This window comes from Strigops habroptila, chromosome 5, assembly GCF_004027225.2.
Source record: "Strigops habroptila isolate Jane chromosome 5, bStrHab1.2.pri, whole genome shotgun sequence".
In the NCBI taxonomy this organism is placed as follows: Eukaryota; Metazoa; Chordata; class Aves; order Psittaciformes; family Psittacidae; genus Strigops; species Strigops habroptila.
In genome coordinates, this window is record NC_044281.2 from 61,174,577 (window position 1) to 61,191,548 (window position 16,972).

A 16,972-nucleotide genomic window follows, 5' to 3' on the forward strand; every position below is an offset into this window, starting at 1 on the left:
GCTGCCTCCTCACCATCTCTCCATGCTGGGGCTGTCCCCAGCCGTGGAGGAGAAACCACAGCGCACACAAGAAGTGAAGAGCGAGTTTTACTTCCGTAACTGAGAGAAGAAGCTGTACAAAGGTTTTTCTCCCCCACCAAAGCCTCCTGGGGCAAGGGTGGATTTTTTTCCTTTTTTTTTTTCTTTATTTTTTCTTTCCCTTTTTTTTTTTTGTTTGTTTTTTTAATTTTTATTTTTTTGCAATAGACTTAAAAGAGCAGAATAAAAAGTTTGACACATTCGCAAAGTCAGTGCTGAAACCAGCCGGGTCCTGGGTGGCTGAGAACAGTGTGTGTGCCAGCCCCCTGCCCGCAGCCCTTCCACTGTCCCCAGACCCCTCCCCGCCCACCCCAGGCACTCCTGTGGCCATGCTCCGCCAGCAGCACCTTGCTCCAGCCAAGCATTCTCCAGCCCCAGAGGTGCTGGGGGCTGCCTCAGCATGCCCCTCGCCTTGGCAAGGAGGGAGCCCATGGCCAAGGGAGGGGCTGCACCACTGCTGCTGCAGCATGAGGACCACACAGGGCTGCAGACCAGGCTTTGCTGGCAGCCTCTGAGTCCCTGGCCATGCATTGGAGGAGCATCATGACAAGGAAAGCTGGCTCATGGGGACCCTCAAGTCAACCCTGGCCTCAGGGGTCACCTCCCCAATGGGAGTACTTACACTGCTGCCCAGTGTGCCTCTGGTATAATGCTCGCACCCAGGTGGTGCAAATGGGGCTGGTCCAGCTGCCGGGGGTGAGGGGGTCATGAAGCACAGGTGCATCAGCCTCCCATGCAGCCACAAGTGCAACAATGGGCGCTGCCATCCCAAGGCTGCCAGCAACTGCAGGGCTGTCTCCAAAGGGTTGCTGGTGCCAAAGCAGGGCTGGGGAGCAGGCAGCAGCACACACAGGAGCCCATGCTCACCTTGCTGCAGAGCGGGGAGCTGGGCCTCCCCCTGAGTCCGTGTAAAAACCTGCCCCTCAGAATGCAGTGCCTACAGGACATGGCTGGGTTTGTGGCTTTGTTATTTCTTTTTTAAATAGGTCCCAAAAAGCATCAAAAGTAGCCCCAAAAAAACCCCTCCCTGGTGGTCAGCTCAGTCTGGTACTAAAAAGTGCAAAACTGTATCACAAAAACCATTCAAAAGTTGTAAGAAAGCGGGGAGGGTGCAGAGGTGGCAGGGAGGGGGCCAGGTGCCATCGCCCTGGTGCCCCTGGCCACCAGCCCCGGGAGAGAGGACAGGCCACAGCTGGCCCCCTCCTGTCTGCCCCCCATGGCACAACGGAGCTGGAGGAGAAGCGGCCGCTGGCTTTGTTTTGCTGCATTTTGGACTTCTTTTTTTTTTTAAACCACTGAAGAATTGAGCCCAGTGGGTGGGTTTCAGTTGGTCCCCGTCACCGGCATGAGGTCCTGCAACCACGCACAGGACAAGGAGGGGCAGGAACAAGTCTGATGGGGCTGACAGTGTGGGCAGCTCCCGCGAGCAAGGACCAGGGACCGTCCTGCTCTGCCACCACCTCTGGCAGAGGCCCTGCATGGCTGGTGCCTGCATGGCATGCAACCCAGATGGATGGCTCATGCAGGATCTTGGCAGGCACGTGGCCTCCACCCCGGCACCGGGGGGCAGGAACGGAGCTGCAGCGTGGGCGGGTGATGCCCCTCGCTTATGACTTCTGGGGGTGGCCGGGGGGCTGGCGGCCGGTGCGCTCCGAGATGTTGCGCTTCACCTTGGTGGCCGTGCTGGAGGGCTCCACGTTGAGCGAGGGGCTGGAGTGGGACTTTTTCAGACCATCATCCTCGCCACCCGCTGCATCGAAGAGTGTGGACTCAAACGCTGCTAGGTCCTCGGAGCCGGCCTTCAGCTTGGCCTGCAGCAGCATGGCGTAGGTGCCGTAGCGGGATTTCTGGGGGCACAGTGCAGCAGAAAGAGGGGTTGGCAAGCTGGGCATTGCCCTTCAGCCAGCATCCCAGGGTAGGGAGGGGATGCTTGTGGTCCCTCCACGACAGCCAGCATCCCAGGGCAGGGGGGATGCTCATGGTCCTGGACCACAGCAGTGGCATAGTGCAATTCAGCAGGTGGGGATGGGGGAGAGGGTCCCATCACTCAGGATGGCCAGGCAGACACGGACAGAGGGGCTGAGGGTGGTGGGATGTGTGTGTGTATCTCCCAGCTCACCTCAAACTCCAGGTACTCTTCCTTCTGCTTCAGCTCCTCATACTCCTTGCCCTTCACCTTCTTCTCAGGTAGTGAGGAACGATGCTCCAGCAGCTCTGCTGACATCGTCTTGAACTTGGTCTCATGGCTCTTCACCTGCTCTTCCTGGAGAAGGGTGACGCCATGTCAGTGACCTCTGCTCTTCCCCCATTCTGGCAGTGTGAACAGCCAGGACCAGAACAGGTTGTTCCCCTCCTAGGTGCACCCAGGATCTCAGCCTCTGCTCCTGGGTTGGGTTGTGTTGTTTTCTTTTGTTAACGGCAGGCAAAAGCACAGGCCCTTGGGGGCAATCTGCTCCTGCCTCGTGGGGGGCTGGCTGCAGTCTTAAAGCAGAATTTAATCCCCTCTAAAACTAGGCTGGTGTTTTTAATCCTTTCTGCTCTATGAATAACTGCCCTGGCACGCGCGAGCACCAGCTAATCCCCCCGGCCTTTCAAGGTCCCAGTCCTGGCAGGACCCTGCAAGCCATGGTGTGGGACCACGTTCTCCTCCATGGCCTGACTCCACTGCCTGCCTCTCATCCCTGCTGCCAGGAACAAGATCTTGCCGCCTCCCCCCAGCCTCATCACCCCCTTGCTCTGTGTCTCCATGGCCACGGTCTCTCGGCCCTGCACCGCACTGCAAGGCAGCTGGGCACATGGCACCACACAGGTGCCTCTGCAGGGGATAGTGCCACCAGCAGACCTAGGGGGTCTGCCCCATGCTCCTGGCTGTCCCCACCCCATGGCACACCTGGGACAGTCTGGTGCAGGAGCTGGGCAGCAGCGGGCGGCTGAACTTCTTCTGGGAGCCAATGGCTGCGGGGAAGGGGGGCGCGGAGAACATGGCTGCCACCACATTGATGCGTGTGATCCACGAGTGCATCTGTTCGGGGTTCCTGGGGAGAAAGGCCAAAGCACAGAGGGGTTCTAAGTAGCACTATCTGTGTCACAGGCAGAGGGAGCTGCCCTACAGACAAGATCCATCTCCCCCAGGCCTGGCCCTCGGCCAGCTACGGCACCTGGGCCTCTGCCTGCACTGACTTGGGCCATCATGAGCCCATCGGGGTGAGAAGAAGAGGAGCTGAGCAAAGCGCAGTGCTGACAGTGGCTCCCTTTCCCTCTAGAAAGGGCCGGGACCGGACAGAGCAATGTGGCCCCACTCTTGATCCCAACCTCCCCTTCAGTCATATAAGCCACTGCGCCCCAGCGTGGGGCCCAGCTGGTGATCCTGAGGGACTCACTGTGCTTGGAAGAGGAAGACCCTCCAGTCAGCTGTCCTGAGGTAGAAGACATTGGGTCGCTTGCTGTAGTCAGATGCCCGTGTGGCAAGTGAATGATGGATGCTAATAGCATTCTTCAGCTCCTCTTCCGCCAGAGCCTTCCCTGGCTTATACTCCTCCTGCGAATCATGGGGTGTTTCAGAGCCAGCTTAGGGATGCACCCCACCATGAGTCAGCTCTGTGACGCTGCAGGAACGGCAGGCAAGTGCTGCCAGTGGTGGGGCTTGGACATCACCCTCCAGTAGACTGCTCTGAGCTCTGCCTGCAGCTCATGCTACACACGAGGAGAGGCTATGCAACCCGGGTGCATGGGTTTGGCCACAGCATGGCGGCTGTTCCCCACTGCCCCACAGCTGAGCAGGCATTTGTGCCTGCAGGAAACTGGATCTGCAGCACAATCCGTTGCCCAGGGCAAAGACCCCGGTGCCTCCTCCATCCCGACAAGCCCCTGCACTCAGGGCTCTCAGCTGGCAGCTGCTTTCACTGCCCAGGCTGAGCCTGAGCGCCCCCAACAGGGATGCCACACAAAAGCTCAACCAGGCATAGCGCAGTCTGCTTAGCCCAGGCTCTGCAATGCCAGGCTACTGTAGCCCCTCTCTTGCTGCTGTGGGAACTGCCGTGACCTCCCCCCTGGGCTGGGGACGATCCCTCTCCCTGGCATGCATGTGGGCAGCCCTGCTGCTACCTACCTTCTGCAGGTAAAGAATCATCCCCTTCAGGATGGCGTGGAAGGACTTCCAGCCGCGCTTCCCTCGGGGCGCTGTCAGGGAGAAGAGAGCAGCCCCGACATCAGCCCCAGCACCAAGTGGGGGGCAGGCTCCCCCCGTCCCCATCCTCCTCCAGCCGGCCCACGACGCACATCACCCACCCCGGGGACAGGCAGCACGCCAAGACTGTCCCTGCACACCTGAGCCTGTGCCGGCTGCGTGCCTGGCAGATGGTGCTGCTGGCAGGGGGCTGCACCCCCGGGCTGCACCGCTGTGCTCCTGCCTCGCTGCCCACCCCCCGGATCATGCTCAGCCTCACCGCTGCCTCCCTGCTCAGGGATGAGGTGCTGCTGCCTGCCAGGTAATGCTGGCTTTGGAGGGTGGCTGCATCTAATCAGATCAAGGCGGCATTAGATGGACAGGGCTTAAGGGATTTTACGGTGGAAACTGTGAACGTGCCTGGCAGCGCCCAACCTGCTGTGCAGCTTGTTTGTCACACCACAGGGCACCTTCCTTTGTCCCTGCCATGCTGTGGGAAGGGTACATCTCCCGGAAGGCCTAACACACCTCCCTGCCCAACTCCTTTCCAGCACTGCAGGCAGGGGCTGTGCTGCCATCTCAGCCTCTGCCCAGCCCTGAAGACTGGTATAGAAAGGCTTTGAGAATCCACAACCTGGGGGCTGAATTATGCCCAGCACAGCCAGTCAGCCAAGGCACAGGGAGATGATGCTGCAGGCTGGCATAATGCTACAGTCAGACATCATGTAGTGACTCCTCCCCTGCTCCCTGTTGTGTTTCTGGAGCCCACTGGTGCCCTCTCACCCCGAGTTCCTCCCATGGAATCCCCAGGTACCTACTTTTCTTGCAGTCAGGATCAGCATGGATCTTGCGCACTAACAGACCATGCTTGTAGGTGGCGATGCTGGAGTCTTGGGAGAAGTCCAGAAAGGGGTTACTGCAGCTGCTGATGCGCTTGATGGACTTTGGGTTGGGGTCTGCCAGCTCCGAGAGGGACTTTCTCAGCTCCTCCTCATCTCTGCCAGGCACAGATTTGGGTGGGGAAAGGGTTTGTTACCTTGCTGTGGGGACAGCAAATACCAAGCTTCCCATTTGCCAGTGCCACCTGTAGGTCCAGTTTCTGAAAGGAAGGCCAGGAGCAGCAGACCAGGCTGAGCAGTCTCCCATCACCATTGGCAAGCATTCCAAACCCGGCCATGCCTCTGTGTCCTGTGCCTCTAGTCAGCTGTGGTGCTGCCTGGCCCCTCAAAACACGCAGCATGGGGGTATCTGCTGCAGGTTCACGGTGGTCCTGCCTGCCCCAGGGAGCAAGGAGCTTTCTTGGGCAGGACTGGGGCTGATGGTGAGCCAGAGGCCATAGAGGAGCAGCACCCCGGGGCCTGGCACTACGATAGCCCCCTGGTCCATGGTGTATGGGCATGCAGGTCCCCAGCTGGCATGAGTGAGGGTCTAGAAAGGACACCCACCCCCCAGGAGAGACGCAGGCTGTGGTCCCCACGCCTTCTGGGCAGCAGCTGGACTATGGGGCTCAGAGCCACCAGTAAAGGGGTGCAGAGAGCCTGTGGTGGGAGGTCTCAGGCAGCACCAGCCTGGGGCAGGGGCATGTGTGGGCAGGATGCAGGCAGCCCAGGCATCAGGAGGCAGCAGGCCTTGAACTCTTCCTTCCAGGTCATGGCCCCTGGCGCTGCGGGCAGGCTGCATCAGTGCTGCTCCCCCCACCCGGCAGGAAGATGTGGGAGCCCAGAGCTGCTGCCTCCCCCCTCCCTCAGACCCGCTGCTGCTAATTAAACCCCTCAGCATCTGCCGGCGTCGCCATGGCAGCAGCCCGAGCGCATTGGCTGAGCGCTGGCGGCACCGCTGGGCTGATTAATCCCCGCAGCGCGGGCGCTGCTGCTCCTGCTGCTGGAGATGGCAGCTGTGGGCGAGGGTGCGGGCACCCCGCGGGGCCCCGGCACAGCCACGGCCCCCAGAGCCTGCCCGCTGCCAACCTGGACACGGCCACCGAGCCAAGAAGCAACACCAAAACTGTGGGAAGCTGGGCTCAGGCTGCCTCCCCCAGCATGCTGGGGAAGTGGTCCCCATGGAGGTGCCAAGGGCAGGCAGGGTACACTCCCTGCATCCCCAGCACGTCTCAATCTCCCTCTCCTTCCCACATCCTCACAGAACCACCCACTGGGCAGCATCGCAGCTGATGAGGGCTTTTGGGGCAGGGTGATGCTCTGGAAGGAGCACAGCAGGGGTAAGGAAACCCCTGCACCAGCAGGATGGCCCTGCCATCTGCCCAGTGCCAGGCAGCAGCATCTCCCAGAGGGATACTCACATGGCCCACTGCAGCTTCTCATTCTTGATGGAGCCGTACAATGTCTGCAAAAGGAAAAACAGGGGGTCATCAAGAGAGTGGTGCCAGCCCTCAGGGGTTGTTCCAGGAGATAGAGGGAGCATGCCAGGCCAACTCAGGGGCACTGGAGGTTAAGGCAACCCCAGGTCAATTTGTTCTGGCCCACTCGTCCTGGCTGGGCCAGCCAGCTGACCTTGTTTCAGGGCTACAGACACGTTCTCCTGGGCAACACAGGACCTGCAACCCCACACACAGCCCAGGCACAGTGCTGGGGACAGCCCTGACTGTCTCCAGTCTCCTCCCCTCCCTCTCTACCTGCCCATGATGGTGGCACAGCATTAGCACTGTGATGGTAAGGCGTAACAAAACATTTCCAGTCCTTGGGATAGCCACTTCTCCTCACTTCAAGGTGTCCCAGGCTGGCCGAAGGGACAGACTTCAGGAGGCCTGGGCCCCAGGAGAGCAAGACTTCAGGATGGACTATGATGGTGCCTGCCCGCACCCTGCTTGGCAGGACTTCAGCCTGCTCCAGGGCCTCCAGCAGCTCCATACCACAACACACCACAGCCAGCAACCTCCCTGCTGTCAGCTGCCTGTCCTGGTCTGGCAGAGATGGCTCATGGCAGCACCCAGCAATGCAATGCTCCCATTGGAGCACACTTAGGCTTCAGGAGAGACTTAAGCACGGCACTGGCCCTGGACTTCCAGAGATACCAGCATGCTGTCTTTCATGAGGCCCTCAGAGGACCTTGTGGCTGATCACACCAGGATGGGTGTTTGCCTACTGCTGGGTGGCTGCTGCTTGGGGTGGCTGTGGCCGGTCCCTACCCCCTCCCCAGTAACCCCAAGCACCCTGCCCACCCTGGGGACCCAAACACCACGAAGGCAAGAACTGCTGCCTGCATCTCAGCGCAGGAACAAGCTAAGCCTGTCCGCATGAGATGCTGCAGGGCCCCACTCCCAAGCATTGGTCCGGTCTGAGCTGGGTGCAAGCCAGAAGCGCTCAGCAAGGCTCTGCAGCCAGGGAGGCTCTGGAAAGGGTTTCAACACAGTGCTCGCAGAGGGCTTTGGAGCGAGATCTGGAAGGCATCATCCTCGGAGGAAAATAATCGAGTCTCACACAGGCTGTTCAGGCAGCTGTCAACATCCATCACTGGACTGGAGACTGCCGAGAGATCTTACTGGTGGCTGAGAAAGTACAACTGGAGGCGTGCAGGGGCGCGGGGAAACCGGCCAGCAGACAGGCCCCAGCAGTGTCTGCGGAAGGGACATCCGTCACTCCCCGAGAGGCACAGCAGTCAGGACCCAGCAGGGACCAGCTCCTCCCGCACTTCCCTGTCAGGAAAACGCTGGCATAGTACCAGCTTGTTTCTCAGAGGAGGAAAGGGATTGTCCCGATCTAGCAGGCAGAAAGCAGGGTTCAGCTGCCTGCTGGGAAAACAGGAGGCTTACAGAAGGGGTACGGCCTCAGCACCTTAGAAAAGATTAGACCCCAGCCCCATTTGTGCAGCCGTGGTGCCGGAGGGGCAGGATGCTGAGGTGTGAGGAGGGAGTACAAGCCAGTGGGGCAGACAGGGGCATGGATTGTAAAAAGACCTAGCGAAGAGCCTGAGGGAAAAAAAACCAATCCAGAGTCCTGCAGAAGGCAACCTGGGAGCAGAGCAGGGGGAGAAGCAGGCATCTCAGAGCAACACAGATGATAAGGAGTCACCACGGGAAACAGAAGGGATCTTACTCACTGCCAAGAATGCAGCCGAAAGATGCTGACAACCAACAGACACAAAAAGAAGGCTGGAAAACCAGCACGCAAAAGTGGGGACTGGGAATGGCAGAAAAGCTCCTTGGAAAGAGCAGGCAGAACAGCACATGTGGCTTGGCCCAGCAGTGATACAGAGAGGGGTCAGCTCCCTTCCCTGAGGAAGGGAGATATGAGCCAGCTGAGCAGGGATTTTGGAGGGCAGGATGAGGTGCTGCGTTGGAGGTGGCCGTGGCCTCCAGCCTCACTGTAGGGCTTGCGGGAGGATGCTGCTAAATACCAAGTGAATGAGCTGATGTCAGAAGATGCTCGGGGAACAATTCTAGATGGCACAGTGCCGGAGAACAGCCTGGCAGAGCACTGTGCTACAAAAACCTGGACTCTGGGACTGCCAGCAAACACTTCAAAGGCTGAACTGCTTTGTGGCTTCAAAAGGCTCAAGCTGCCCTGCTACAAGCCCTGACAGCATCCCACAAGCCCATTGTGGGCAGGAGCTGCTAAGTACCCCCACCTCAGAGATGGGGAGCAGGGGCTGCTCAGCTCCAGTACAGAGGGACAGTGAGAGGCAAATAGGGGGCTGAGGGGATTCAGAGGGCAATGCAGAGCTTTACGTCTACACTTATATTCTGCCAAGACTCTGCTTGGCTAAATGCCACCCCCAGCCGACACCAGTCTCAGGAACAAAGCTGGTGGACTCAGCCACAAAGTCTATGCTGCTTTTCTGATTCCATGGCAGTACCACTACCCATCAGTCCACTAAACTCTGGGTTCTTTGGTGCACTTACTGTTTCTGCTGGGGAACCACAGGCAGTGCAGGCTCCTGAAGTCCAACACAACCACGGCACCAGAGAGTAGGGACAGCAGTTTCACCGCTCAGCAGGTCCCTCTCTCCAGGCTGTGTCTGCTCCATGGATTCACTCCCCCTGAGCCGAAAGGACTGCACCTCTTGGCATCTCTCAACTTGAAAGCACCCAAGAGGAAGCAGGGTGCTGGCCCCACGCCACCGTGGCCAACCCCAAGCGTGGCTGGGGTTTTTTTGTCATGGCTGGGTTATGAGCTCACTGCTGCAGCATGCCAGGCCAGCCAGCTCTGCCCTAGACATGCGCAACGCTGAAGAGACCTAGGAATATACTGTCCCAGCGGGATTTCTCACTGAATCAACAACATCTCTCTTTGGTGCCCTTCCTCCTAAAAGCAGGCTGAGAGGACGTCCCCGAGTCCTCTAGCAAATATCCTGCTCCAGTAAACGTCTCCAGGAGGAGTGGGAGGCTGCACTGGGCAAGATGGCTCTGATGCTCCGGCCTTAACACCAGTCCTGCTTATGACAGTCCTGCACAAGTGGGGCAGGGGAAGACATTCCCCTGCAGCCCCTCAGCTCAGAGCAGACCAGAGCCGGGTTTGGGGAGCCGGGCAGCAAGCTGGCCTGAAAGCAGCCTTGGCACAGACTGCATGGGGGGCTGTAGCCCAGCACTCAAGTAGCAGAGGAGGGTTAAGGCAGGAATTTAAGCATCTGACAGAGGGTTTTAACCCTTTCTAGGGTGCCTCTTTTGTGGATCATAACTCTTAAGGACAGGCCCCTTTCCATTCTGCTGGTTCCTGCAGTAAGCAACACAGTGCTCAGCTCTCAGCACTGCAAGATGCCCTGTGCAGGTCAAGGCTCCCCTTTCTCCTGTTGGCCTTGTGACCAGCCACGGCTCTGGGACACTCTGCAAGACAGACTTCACAGCCACCAAGCGTCCTCCCTGCAGTCATTCTCCCTCTCTCTGTGACTGGCAGCATTTCAAGATGAGAGCTCAATTGTTGGCTTTCCCCAACTTTTCCTTAGCAAAATATCTTTCTCTGCACCCAGCCACAAAGCTCTGTCAGGTCCCCCAGGCACCCAGACCCCCACAACTGCACAGATACAAATGGCATGGTCAGATCAGGGCTGTATGTCAGAGAAAACATACCTGTGTCAGGGCCCTAATTCACCCTGGCAGCCCCATCTGCACCTCCACTGCCCAGCACGCACAACCCATGCTCAAGAACAACTCATCACCTGGCACACACCAACCCTGCTGCACACACCCTGTGTCCCCCCTCCACCGCAGAGGGTCTCCTGAGCGCACACAGACTGCACTTAGGGGACAGACTTTTTTCGCTGTAGGATGGGCTGTCACAGGGACCACGTCCTGTGTGTTGCCTTCCACCCTGCTGCCGGCAATAACAGAAAGCGGGGGACGGCTACCCATCCCTGCCTCAGCAACATCATAAGCTGCACAAACCTCTTTTAAAACATTCCTTGCTCAGCCAGCTACCGCCCCAAGGACAGCAGACCCCTCCATCTCTCCCAGCGCAGCCCCACGGCGCGGGAAGCAGCAACCAAGCATCTCCCAACTGCATGTTTCCATCCGAGTGCGTCACAACTTAATGCTGCCCCCAGACCGTACTGCGCTATGACAGCATCGCTGCTTGGCACGGCCCTGATGGCCCCATTGGGCTGGTTTGGACCACGGGGGCTGCCCAGGCAGCTCTGGGGTCCCCCTGCCTGCTTTGCCCCAGCATGCCTGCAACAGGGGAGCCGGTGATGACTCTTCTCTCTCTGTTACACCGGAGACAGACACCCGACCGATGTAGGACGTGCCCAGAGACAGCCTGTTTGCTTCTCCCCAACCTAGGACCGCTGCACACTAGCGTAACACCTCCAAAACGGATGCCGGCTCACAGCGAGCAAGCTCTTGGCAATAAAAAGCCCTTTTTTGTCCAGGCAGCCACTCCTTCCTCTCCAGCTCCGTTCGGCTGGGAGCTGGGGCTGCCGCGCTGCCCCTCCGCGCTGCCTGCGGCTCTCCCCGCCGCCCCAGCGGGTGCGGGTCTGCCCCGGCTCAGGGCAGCCCTTGGCACGGAGCCCGCAGAGCTTGTCACTTATGCTAAGCCGGAGGGCTGGTCCCAGCGGTACGGCTCTGTCCTGGATTCTTTTCGCAGCGATGTTTTTCAGCTAGTGTTGCTGTCAAACCACGGCGAGCAGCGCAATGTCACCCAGGTCTCGCCGCGCTCCCGCTACCCCCGTGCTCGGGGTGGGATGGGGGGAGGATGGCAGTGCTGGACCCCCGGGCGGAGGAGGGGCTGATGGGGACCCGGGTCCGCAGAGAGCGGGCAGGGGAGGGAGATGAGGCTCGCCGCTCGCTACATCCACGCCAGGGCTGAGGCTCTCGCAGCGGGCGGGCCGGCGGCTGTCCGGGCGTGTCTATCCGTCTGCCCATCCATCCTCCCGTGTCCCTGCCGGGGCGCAGGGCGCTGTGCATCCCCCCGCGGCGCCCCCCGCTCCCCCGGCCCGCCGCTTACCGGCTTCTTCTTGCGGCGGCTCTGGAGGCGGCTGACCACCAGGTCGGTGTACAGCACCGGCTTGAGGGTGCGGGAGCGCTGAGGCCAGCCGTAGCAGAAGGTCTCCACGCCGCGGTAGTTGCGCCCGTAGCGCACCGAGCACATGGAGCGGGACCGCATGCGCCCCGCGCTGCTGTTGATGCTGTTGACGCCGATCATCCTGCCGGCGGCCGCGGGGAAAGGTGGGGGCGGCGGGGTGCGCGGGGTGCCCGGCGGCCCTGCCCGGCCCTGCCCTGCCTGCCGCGGCCCGCGCCGCCACCGCCGCCGCCTGTTGAAGCCGGGCCGGGCCGGGCAGGGCTCGGCGGCTGCTGCCCGACAGAGGCGGAGCCCGCCCCGCCCCGCCCGCCGCAACCAATGGCGACCCGCGGCGCCCGGCAGAGCCGAGCCGAGCGGCGGAGGCAGCGGCGAGCATCCCGCCCGGGGCGACACCAACCCCGGCGCTGATGCCACCCGAGGTGCCGGAGCTGCCCCCAGTGCACCAGCCGGCCGTCCCTGCCCCGCTTCCGCCCCGGCACGGAGAGTGGGAGCAGCGGGATGGACCCTCCCGGGCTCATGGGGCTGGGGGACAGCCGTGGTGACATCTCCTGTGCTCCAGCGGCTAGGCAGCACCTCCACTCTGTGCCAGCTGGGCAGGCTGAGCTGCTACCGCAGCCCAGCCCACACCAGGGACCTCCAAGGGCTGAGCTGGTAGGAGATGGGCCCAGTGGAGGTGTGATCAGACCTTCACTCTTTAGTGCCCATCCCACACTTCACCCTCCTGCCTGTCCCTTCTGGTCAGGCTAGAAAATTAGTGGCTGGAGACACCCTGCTGGTTAAGGGCAGGAGATAGATGCTCCAGGCAGCTCTTCCCGTGAAGAAGCAAAAGGCTGGGCATCCTTGCAGAATTCATGAGGATCAATGCGTAATTTAGTTAGGCTTGACCGAGTAGGAGGCACGGCCAGTGGAGAAGGGGAAATTTTCCACTCTGTCCTAACTGCTTGGCATAGTGATCACTGGGCAAAACTTGTGAGGGAGGGGGCATGGGCGCCTGGCACATGGGCTACCCCTGAAGACAAGAGGAGCCACAGGAGACAGTGGCAGAGAGCATATCATTCCCAGGGGAAAGAGGCAAAACAAAAAAAACACAGCCCAGGGGATTAGACTGAGCAAGCGTTCCTGTGATTATAGCTCAGAGGTGGGAGCTGGGGCTTGCTTCCCACATTATAATCACTTACCCAGCACGCCGAGCGTTTGAGCCCCGCTGTTGTGCCTCTGAGCTGGAAGGTGGGGGCCCATCCTACCTTCCTCCCCCGGGGACCCGACTGCATTGTCAGCCTTAATTCATTAACATCTGTGAAATGCTCTGGGCTCCTAGCCTGGAAGGCAGCACAGATTTGGCTCACTCCTTCGCTCACTCATCAGCACTGGGGAAAAATGGGGTCTGATTTGGCCATACTGCATTTCTGGCAGTCAGCAAAGCACAAGGTTAAGCTAAACCAGTAAAGAAGGTGGGGAAGAGCTAAGGCTCCATAAATTGATCAATCATGTAAAGGTCAAATCCACACCTCAAATATAACGGACAACCAACAACAGTGAGTGAAATCCCAGGGGGCCTGGGCTAAAATCACACTGACGAGAGAAGAGCAGTATCTCAAGGGCTAATCAAAATACCACCAGCTCCAGGACGTCCTGCTTTGCCTCCTTCCTTGCTGCATGGGCAGCTGCCTTCATTTGGCCACAGGAATTTGGGTCCAAGCCTGCAGATATAGGCACCCTTGGGCATGGGTTCTTATATCTCCAGCATAGCTCCCTGCCCTGGTGGGAAGACACCTGAATTGGAGAGCTGGGCAGCCCTGCCTGCAGGGTACAAGTCTCCAGGGGAGATGTCAGAGCCAGAGGAAAGGGTTTCCAGGAGCAGTGCTGGTAAGGCATCACTGCCTTAGCTCACTGGAGTGCTGTGTAGGACACAGCAAAGCACAGCCAGTGAGGGGGACGTGGAGCTCAGCTGTGAAAGCACAAGCTTTCAAGTGTTTTCGTTTCTCCTGCATAAAACTGGGATTGTTTACACTTATTATCTAGTAGCAGATAAAGTTATCTTCTGACTCAAGCTGCTGCCTGCTCTCAGGCATTGTGCTGTGTTTGTCTTGGGTCTCCCAGCAGCCAGATATGAAGGTAGTGCCCAGGCTCCCTGTGGGTCTATTCCTGTTGCTGTCCCCAGAGTCACAGGGGATAGTGGTTTTGTGTCACCTAGGTCCTGCCCCAAGCTTTGGGAAGCTCCTGTGGAGCCTGCCAGCCCTTCCCCTCCCCTGCTGCCCTTAGGAAATGCATGTGCTCCTGGAGCACTAAAATTAGCCAGCCAGCTGTGCAGCACGCTTGCACAGGAGCCTCAGTCCCCAGGCACGGCCTGCCAGCCAGGTCTGCTGAGGAGGCAGCATCCTACCCAGGTAACGGGGCTAGCGCAGGCTGACGCAGGGAGGGCAGCAGGACAGCCTTCCCCATTTCTCTGCCCCCTGAGCCTGGGCAAGGACCAAAGCTCCAAGCAGCTGAAAACAGCAGGCAGAAGGGAGAGAGTGTCTTCTCTGGCTGAGCCTGGCCAAGGGGCAAAGGCTGCCCAGGAGAGGCACAGCCCCATCAGGCATGGTTCCTTGCCAGCCCCTTCCCCAGCACAGGCCAAAAGCACTTTCCCCATCTCACCCACCCCAGGACCCCACTCCTCCTTGCACGGGCAGGGGCTCCCCAAAGCACAGCAGTGCTTCAGGTGAGGAGCTCAGCCTGCTCCACGCATGGTTCCTCACGTTGCCTTTCGCCCCCCTCCCCAGCACAGCTCCCGTACAGAGGCGGCTGAAAAGCAGCAGTGGGAAGCGCTGCAGCTGCAGAGGGAACAGGCCATTTTTAGCAGAGCAACCTCCCTGCTGCTGGGCTGCGGGCACAGCTGTGTGGGGCTGTGCTGCAGCACTGCAGCCTCCCCCACTCCCTTACACACAGCAAAGGTCTTCGCCTCTACCCCCAAGGGAAAGCCTGTAGCTTCATGGCACTTCCTCGCCAGCCTATTTCCCACTTGCTGGGGTCTGGTGGGATAATTTGATCTTGAGTACTTAAACTGCTGGTACTTTTGGGGGTGAAGTTTAACAGGGATGGGGCAGTGCCTGAAGTGCAGGGACTCAACCATGGCATGCTGGAAGCTGCAAAGGGGGTGTGCTGAGGAGCCTGCAGAGCTCGGATGGTTCAGAGCACAGCAGCACTGGAGGGCAGGGGTTCAGGGTCCTCATTTTGGATGTTCCTATTCCATTTTGGGTGCTTAAAGCTGTTTCTGGAGTTGGGTTTAAAATTAGAGGACGTTTTTTTCCTGAGTAACTCCTTTTACTGGCAAAGCATGGGCTGAGAGGGAGGACAGCCCTATTGAGAGCTGCTGGTAACCCCTTAATGATGGGGCAAGCAATGCAGCCAGGAATAGACCCACAGAGGCTGAAAAGGGAGCTCAGCTTGTCACCCTCTGTTGCTTTTTTTCATCAACTCTCTCCCCCTGCCATGGTTCCGGCACCCTGCGGGAACCCATCTTCCACATCATGAGTATTTGCCAACTGTGGCGCTTCACCGACAGCAATGGTTTCTGCCCAGCAGATCCCATGGGAGCTATGCCTGTTCCCAGTGCCCGAGGTGGCGAGACAGCAGCTCAGAAAACCCTCCCGAGAACAGGCTATGCAGAGAAGCACAGCAGTCCAAGGCTGGAGGTGCTTGCTGAATGCTGCCTGCACTCCCTGGCCAAGCGCCACAAGGAACTGGGCCAGGCAGGGAGAAGGGAGGAGCCCCCCAGTCACACCAGTGCGGAGAGTTCCCGGCTTCAGGGCTTTAACCATGAGCCCACCCTCCCCATCACCATGCCTTGCCCTTGTCATCAGACACATTCCCTCTGTCATCAGAAATGGTTCCAGCCCCAGGGCCTGGCCACAGCTTTGGGCTCCAGAGAGCCAAGAAGGGCTGAGTACCATGGGGTCGACACCACAAAGCCTCTCGTTGCAGCTGGGTAAACCAACCGTAGGAAGCTGCCCCAACATGTGCCTCCTTCATTCACTGCCTGTGATGCAGGCACAGCAAGGTCAGCAAGGGAATCAGGACTCCAACTGGAGCTCCAGCACCCTCCCGGGGCAATGGGACAGCCCATGTTCCCCTCAGCAAGACAGGAAGAAAACTGCAGGCCAAGGGACCACCACCATTCCTGCATGAGGATGAACACATTCATTGCACCCCAGGTAACCATCCATGTGATCCTGCCAAAAGCTCTCACTTTTGCTCCTGCTGCTTGTCTGGCCAGAGAGAGAGACTGAATTTACCTTGAGCAGCTCCTTGGGGAAGTCAGTGCCTCCATTGAGTCCCTCCAAGTTGCCAATGAAGTCGGAGCAGGACATCCTCTTTCCAATGTTCTGGGGGAGCCACGGGGAGAGAAACATGGGGGTTACCTTTGGGCCAGGGGCCAGTGCTGGCTGGAGCAGGTCCCACAGCCCAGGAACAGACCCCCTATCTCTGCAGCGGGGTGAGGGACCAGCGAGGTCTCAGGGAGGCTGGCTGCAGGTGTGGGGAAGCTGCCAGCTTTGCCTTGGCTCGGGAAGTTTTAAATAGCCTTTTTCTAATTTGGGTGCTACCCACTCCCGATGGCAGCCAGCTTTGGAGTCTCGCTCCCACTTTCTCTCCCTGTCCACTTTACGCTTCTGTCCTCAACCAACCTCCACATCTTCCAGCTCAGTGCATCTCCTCCAAAGCCCCATCTCTCCTTCGCCAGCCCCTCCTCTCATTCAGCCTCACTCTCCTCGTCAGACACGTTAGGGGTGACCAGTCCTCGCAGGCCCAGGGTACCACGTCTCCTGCTCAAATGGCTCTGTCCTTACAAGTCCTCACTCTTCCCCCAGCACCTATGGTTCAGGGTGGTGGGTGAAGGGATAGTGCAGGGACAGATGGGGCTGCTGGCAGTGGGAACTTACATGTCCATGCAGATCTGTGTTTAGTAGCATCAGGGCACAGGTGAGGGTGTGGGCTCCATCTGCAGCACAAGCACAGGACAGGAATTAGAGCCCCCAGCTCAGCACCTGTAGCTGGTGCTCCAGCCCCTCAGCACCTCAGGCAGGGAATGGGGGCTCTGAGCCCCCAGGAGAGCCCCGAGCCCCCTCCTCCCACCCTGGACACACAGCAGTCAGCGCAGTGGTGGCAGCACATGGGCAAGTAGGTAGGAGACCACTGAATTAAAGCTGGTCCCAAACCTGAGCATACAAACTCCCTTCCAAGTCTGCAGCCCCTTCAGCCAGGCAGTGATGCTGCAGCTGCT

At 59.3% G+C, this 16,972-nt stretch overlaps 1 protein-coding gene across 3 annotated transcripts in view; it reads right to left on the reverse strand.

Moving 5' to 3' along the window:
• Nucleotides 1–74: 74 nt before the first annotated feature.
• The window catches only part of PSD (pleckstrin and Sec7 domain containing), a 46,298-nt gene continuing 29,400 nt past the window's right edge, over nt 75–16,972 (reverse strand). For all 3 annotated transcript variants that reach the window (XM_030488643.1, XM_030488640.1, XM_030488641.1), the window contains 9 exons: nt 16,632–16,690; nt 15,987–16,076; nt 6,543–6,586; nt 5,062–5,240; nt 4,187–4,257; nt 3,459–3,616; nt 2,969–3,113; nt 2,198–2,341; nt 75–1,925 (listed from right to left, as the gene is read on the reverse strand). In XM_030488643.1, the coding sequence (XP_030344503.1) occupies nt 1,686–1,925; nt 2,198–2,341; nt 2,969–3,113; nt 3,459–3,616; nt 4,187–4,257; nt 5,062–5,240; nt 6,543–6,586; nt 15,987–16,076; nt 16,632–16,690 (1,130 nt within the window). In that variant the 3' untranslated portion in view covers nt 75–1,685. The remainder of the gene's footprint in view (nt 1,926–2,197; nt 2,342–2,968; nt 3,114–3,458; nt 3,617–4,186; nt 4,258–5,061; nt 5,241–6,542; nt 6,587–15,986; nt 16,077–16,631; nt 16,691–16,972) is intronic.